General features: G+C 46.8%; 1 protein-coding gene across 1 annotated transcript; it reads left to right on the forward strand.

Moving 5' to 3' along the window:
- Positions 1 to 2,408: 2,408 nt before the first annotated feature.
- On the forward strand, positions 2,409 to 4,364 carry AOL_s00169g18 (uncharacterized protein; the record flags this gene model as incomplete). The annotated part of the gene is made up of 3 exons (XM_011127375.1): positions 2,409 to 2,550; positions 2,631 to 2,709; positions 2,786 to 4,364. The coding sequence occupies 3 exons, from the start codon at positions 2,409 to 2,411 to the stop codon at positions 4,362 to 4,364; spliced, it is 1,800 nt and encodes a 599-aa protein (XP_011125677.1).
- Between the last annotated feature and the right edge of the window lie 2,060 nt (positions 4,365 to 6,424).

A 6,424-nucleotide genomic window follows, 5' to 3' on the forward strand; every position in this document is an offset into this window, starting at 1 on the left:
AAGCAGGACAAAGTCTGTTTTTCTCACTCTTCGGCCCGACGTGATGCATCTGATTTCACATTGCATGGTCATAATCAGGAGCAAACCCGTCCTCGAGATTGCCCTCTCTATAAAAAGTCCTATTATGTAAGTACTGCTTAGTATGTACGTAGGATGTAAAAAAACAGGAGCTTCGAGGGGGAGGTTCCCGTTGGCTTCCCGTGAGCATAGCCAATTGAGGAACCTGGGCTTCCCATAGCGGGGACCATCGTGTATGCATAATATCAGCCACTGTCTAGAATACCAGAATATGATAGGCCGTGCGTAGAGGAGAAGAAACATGGACATAAGGTTGAACCAATCTCAGGAAATGTCCTGCACCAAGTCGCGTTTTGGATACGAAGGCCATGCACGAGAGAGACATCGCACGAGAGGAGAGGAGCACATGGCAAATCGGGCCCTGAGATCCTCTCTCGCTCTCTCGCTCGCTCGCTTCTGGTGTCTCTCAGGTTGGACTCTGAGACTCTGAATGGGAACAAACAAAAATCATTTCCCGTTCGATCGTTTGGGGGTGACACTTCTATTACATCTTTCCTGCCCGCATTGGTTTAGTCGAGAGTGGGTTTTGCTCCAATATGACACCACGAGCCGTCCCGGGAGGGTATCTCTCAAAAGAGATCTGTTCGGGAACAGCATTTGTGTGTGATGTATGTATATATGTATGTACTTATCTGTGTACTGTGTATTGTCAGTCCAAAATTATATTAGGCATATTCCGTCCGAGTACTTAGTAGAAGGCTGACCGGGGGATAGAGCTAGTAGGTGTTGGAGATAGTTCTTTTTTATGGTTTAGAATTAATATACCTCAGCACTAAACTACGAGTGTGATTATCTACATTCAACGTTGGAATCTTGTACCGGTGTGCAGGTGTCTACATAGTAATGTAATAAGTATATATTTGATTTAAAAGACACGGGAGGTTTGTATCTCTCAGCAGTTTGGAACCACATGTGTGTCTACACATAATTCTTATCATGCACTACACAGTACTCTGTACATACACCGTAGTGGTAGTATATTTGCATGCAGGTGTGGAAGCATGGTTCAGGCATGAAGAGGTGAGGGGCAAACGGCATTGTGGTAGATTCCCAAGTCTCACCTGGCACAGTCCTCATCCCCTTGAAGCGGTACGCCTTCCTTGCCTGTCGTTTCCCCCCCAAAAAAAAACATTCTCAATCAACCATCAACCTTAATTACTCGACACTTTTGACCGTGGGATCACAGCTGGTTGGCTACCACGAATGATGAATGATTCGTCCTCAGGCTAAATCAAAAAAGAAAGTGCTTTCTAAAAAAACTCAAAAAAGGGTGGGTGGATTCGACTCCTCCTGTGAAAGCAAGGTCCCCGCCAGACGGAAAAAAAAAGACTTACGGTACACACATCGTCAAGAGGAAACACCAGACCAGAAGAGGTCTTTCCCTGTCCCCCGACCAATTGCTTTTTTCATACCGGAATTTCTTCTTCCCTTTTCACTGCAATTTGGCTAGGGAAACGAAGCAACCAGGGCTAAAAAAGGACAAGGGCCAGGATTGGACAGGACCTAGTCCGAGTGGGAGGGGTGGGAACGAGGAAATCAGGCCGATTTCCAGTCGCTCGCTCAGCAGGAATTTGAGACTGGGCTTGGGCTTGGGCTGGGATGGGTCCGTTTTTCTGGCTTGGGAAAACCAACTGGGCATTCCTTTTTACCCAAGTCTCGTCCTGCTGAACCTGTTCCTTTTCACTCCTCTCCCTCTTTTATTCTGCTTGGGACTTATTCTTACCGACGACAACCCTTCGACTCTCGCCCGCCGACCAGGAATCGACAAGTTTTTCTCATAAGGGTCGAGACGACGATAGGATCTTTTGGTAGACCCGAATATACCTTAGGCTCGGGGACATATCACTGTTGAGAGATAGACACTTTTTTTTTTTCAAAGCAGAGACATCGAAAGAAAGGTTATATATAGTATCCGGCTTCATTTCTTGAGACACATCTTCTCCCTCTCTCCCTCTCTCCCTCCCTCTCCCTCTTTTCTTTCCTTCTCTTTCCTTCCTTCTTTTTTCGTGCTTGAAACCTCTTCGTTATTTTGCATCGTTCAAGTTTGTGGTTATTTCTGCTACACGGCCATCCTTCCAACCTCCATCGTTCGCTGCCGACCTACTCACTGAGGAGCCATCTTTTTTTAAAGGACAAAAAATAAAATAAAAGTAAAAGTAAAGAGTCGTTGTATTCTATATAATTTTCGACGGTCGACCCTACTGCTGGACGAAGAGTGGATCTTTTCGATATCACGAACCCGACTCAAGATTGAAATTTACACCCCATATATACCTCTATATCTACCCTTCCGACACCTCATTGAGGAGGATAGTTTTTAGACTTTTAACATGTCGGCCGCCGACAAATCCCTAGTACCGGAAACGGTTGCCTTTGCCGAACGTCGCCTTCGCGATGGGTCGATGCTCAAATATAAATTGACTGTTCTCCAACAGCCAGAGCGTGCTCGAGCCTGTGGCCAGGGTGCCAAATGTAAGGCTAAACCCCTCGCAAACCTCTTTGTTTTTATCCTCTGGCAAATAGCAAAGATGCTAACATGGCTATTGTTAAAGCCCACGCCGATAGACGACCTGTGGACCCTCCTCCAGTTGTGGAACTGAAATTGTTCCAAGGCGAGGATAACACTGATGTGTAAGCTCGCATCATTCCTTAGAGGTCGGCGTTTGAAGATAATTTATTAACGGAAACGGCCTTTTTTTTTTTGTAGGACATTCTCCTTTAATTCAAACTTCTTCCTTTTCGCCACGTTGGAGAGTGCCCGTCCGATCGCCAATGGCCGGGTTCAACCACCCCCTGCCCTTCAACCAGTCTTAACTGGTGTTCCCGTCTCAGGAATGGCATATCTTGATAGACCGGCGCCGGCAGGATACTTTATCTTCCCGGACCTTTCGGTTCGGCATGAGGGCAAGTATCGCCTCCACTTCGCGCTTTATGAAGAATGCAAAGAAGAGGACGATCGCATCGCCATGAACGGCCAGGATGTTACCCACTTCAGAGTTGAAGTCAAGTCCAAACCATTTACGGTTTTCTCTGCAAAGAAGTTCCCTGGCCTTGCTGAGAGCACATCGCTCTCGCGTATTGTTGCCGAACAGGGTTGCCGTGTTCGAATTCGCCGTGATGTTCGTATGAGGAGGCGCTCCGACAAGCCAGGCGGGGATGATATGTACGAAGATGGTGGGCATTATGTTCGCAACCAAAGGAGGGAAACTCCCGAGATTCCTCGCGCCTACCCCCCACAACCTCCCTCGGAATCTATACCTCCCTTGGAGGTCCCACATCGTTCTTCCGCCGCGACACCGAATGGTCAGGCTGATAAGAGGACTCGAAGCGACTCGGATGTCTCGACAGCTTCTCGCCCCGATTACAACAGAATGAATCCTGTATATCCTGAGAGATCGAACTTCAACCAATCATCTGCTCCTCCACCACCTCCGCCTGCTCCGGCGCTGCCTGCTTCTGGAAACTATCTTAATTTTGGCGGTCAAGCGGTTCCGCAGGCTCCCATGGTTGCACCTTCCAACCCACCACCATCCCAGCCATGGAACCAGGGCTACCAGGCTCATGATGTGAACTACCAGTCTTCCCAGGGACCCGAGCATCGCCGCGATTCCGTTGATTATAATAGCAATTACTATCCCCAATCGCAATACCCCCAGAGATCTCAAACTCCTGTCAGCGACCGCAGCTATCCCTCAAGCTACACCCAATCAACGCCTCAATACAACCACCCCAACACATATCAGCAACCACCTCAGGCGCACACTCCTGCCCCTCAACCGAAGCCACATCGTCAGACTCGTGAGGATCTACCTCCGCTCAAACTTACTGCTCTCGAGCCGAGACTGCCAAGCCTGAATTCGCCATCGAGTGCGACCCCAAATTCCGGGTACATCCCCCCAAGATCGTCAGCATCGCAAGGTGCCCTGCCTTCTCCAACATCTTATGCTCCACAGTCCCAAGGTTCTTCTTACCATTATCCGCAATCCACGGAAGGTTCACATGGATCAGTTCCACCCTCTCAGAATGGTTGGGGCTATTCCATGATCAAGCCATCGGAGCCGGCACCGCGCCATGCTGGTCAGAAGCGAACTTGGGATCGCGTGTTCAACAGTGACCAACATTCTCGTGAACGTCTTACCAATGGCTCAAGACCGACACAGAACAACTACGGTCTTGATGTTGATGAGGAAGATGACGATGAGATTGATTTTACAAAGATGAGGATGAGCTACAGAAGAGCTGATGGCGTACAGATTACTCGGGCTCTTCCTGATGATATCGAATAAAAGTACACTAGTTTCGCTATTTCCCTCCATTCGACTACCCATCTTTTGCCATCAACCCTTTCGTTTCTCTGGAGATCCTCAACCTCCAAACACCTCCGGCTTTGTTGTTTTCATGGTAATATTAAAAAACATGAATCCTCTGGTGCCGGTTCTCTTGCCCTTTTATCTCTATTGTGGGTTACTTTGGAGACAGATCTGCAAGACGGAGTTATGGTTTTACGGGCATCTGTGTGCTTTGTTTCTTTAGGTCACCGAACGGCGTTTCTGGCGCATTGATTGCTCCTTTCCCCTCCTTTTTTTTCCTCTTTTTTTATTTTTATTTTTTACTTTTCCTTTTCTTCCATTCAAACCAAAAAATTTCTGTTATGGATTGTTTTAACTATCAAATTCTTTCCGCCAAAAGAAATCTCAGGCTTTGGTGTGGCAATCGTCGGTTTTCTAGCTGTTTGTCGTCGCTATCTTCGCGCGTAGCGGGATGGCCAATATACTGGAGTATATGGGAGCGGCATCTCCCTTAGCTCTTCACTGAGCAAACCCCAACCAGAAGTTTTGGTGGGTGGGTTCAAAAAATATTTCCTTGTGTCTTCTTTTGTGTTCGCGGATACAAATGCTTAACATCTTCTAGTTTTTTCCGTTGCTTTCCTTTTTTTTTTGTTCTTTGATTTTATTTAGTCTTCTCTTTCCTTTTACCTCTTTCCCTTCCTGTTCTTTTTATTTCGACACTTTTCGAAATTATCTTGCCTATACTTGGTAGTAATTTGATGGGCGATGGGAGAGTTCTTTCGCAGCAGTATAACACTCATTGATTCTTCCATACTCTCATGATCCAAAGCTTGATACATCTATATACCCTTCTTACGGTCGACTGAAGTTTTTTACCTGTTGGCCATTTGCTAACCCTCGTTTCTTGTCAGTCATTTCCCATTGCATCTGTATTTTGATAAATATTACTTCATTCCGTTGATATTATTGGCCTCATACCCCTATCACATTCTCTTACGCCAGTTATTTTCTCCAACTTCTTATTTTTATCATCGTGTTTTTTAGCTTAGAAGATCTTTTTTTTCCCTTTTGGTGCTCTTCTGATTGAATTCAATGTTTTGTATATCATAATTGGCGATGCAATTGTAATGCTCCCACTTCTCCTCAGCGCAGTTTTCCATTTGCATACTGAAATGGTCACATAACAGAAGACGAGATTGAATACCTCCCATAACGCGCTATCCCGTAGAACTGAATTTAAAAATATCCCGTTGAAGCGAATAAAATATTAAAACAGCTGAGTGCTGGTGGTTGGCTTTGTTGTTGAGACTCGATTGTTAGCTGGGCCAGGTCTGGGTTGTGAGGTCAAACCAAAACAAAGCAAAACACAACAAGGTTCCGCGCTCCTGTTTCGCTGCCACCCACTCCTCCTCATCACCACCATCATCATCGCCATCATCTTCTCCTCCTCTTCTCGTAAACGAATACTTCTTCTTCGGCATCAACCGACCTGCAACCCTCCGAATTCTACCTCGATTCCCTTAACGGGTATCTCATAATCGCATTGATCCTCAAACCCGAGTTCGGTGACCTAGCAATACAGCCTCCCTTCCCGTCGGCCTGGGCGATACCGCGCAACTGCGCAAAGCGATTCGCCTCCAGATACGAGATCAACCCTACCTCACTGATTGTACCCTGCCCCATAAACTCGATCGCAAACGCAACTCCCTCTCTGGTGGGCGTGCGCCAGTAACCGGCACGTCCTATGCCAAGCTCTGACCATCTATCTACTCCCCAGCGTGTAAGCTTTGTCCATGCCCATCTCCATGTTCCGTCGCTTTTCGGGTCCGGTTCCCAGTATCCCGTGCGTCGGGTACTCGCAGAGAATCAATCCGTTACCGTTTGCTATTATCTCGCTTTCGTTTTTTTTTTTTTTTTTAACTCGCAGTTTTAACGCGACTTTTGCCTCGCCGTCTAAAAGCAGACGCACTCTCACTCTATGGATTATCTTGCTAATAGGCGGTGGATAGATTCTTCGCACTTCTCAGTTAAATAAAATAGCCGTTCTGCCGGACGGA

Source organism: Orbilia oligospora, assembly GCF_000225545.1.
Source record: "Orbilia oligospora ATCC 24927 unplaced genomic scaffold scaffold00169, whole genome shotgun sequence".
Lineage (NCBI taxonomy): Eukaryota > Fungi > Ascomycota > Orbiliomycetes > Orbiliales > Orbiliaceae > Orbilia > Orbilia oligospora.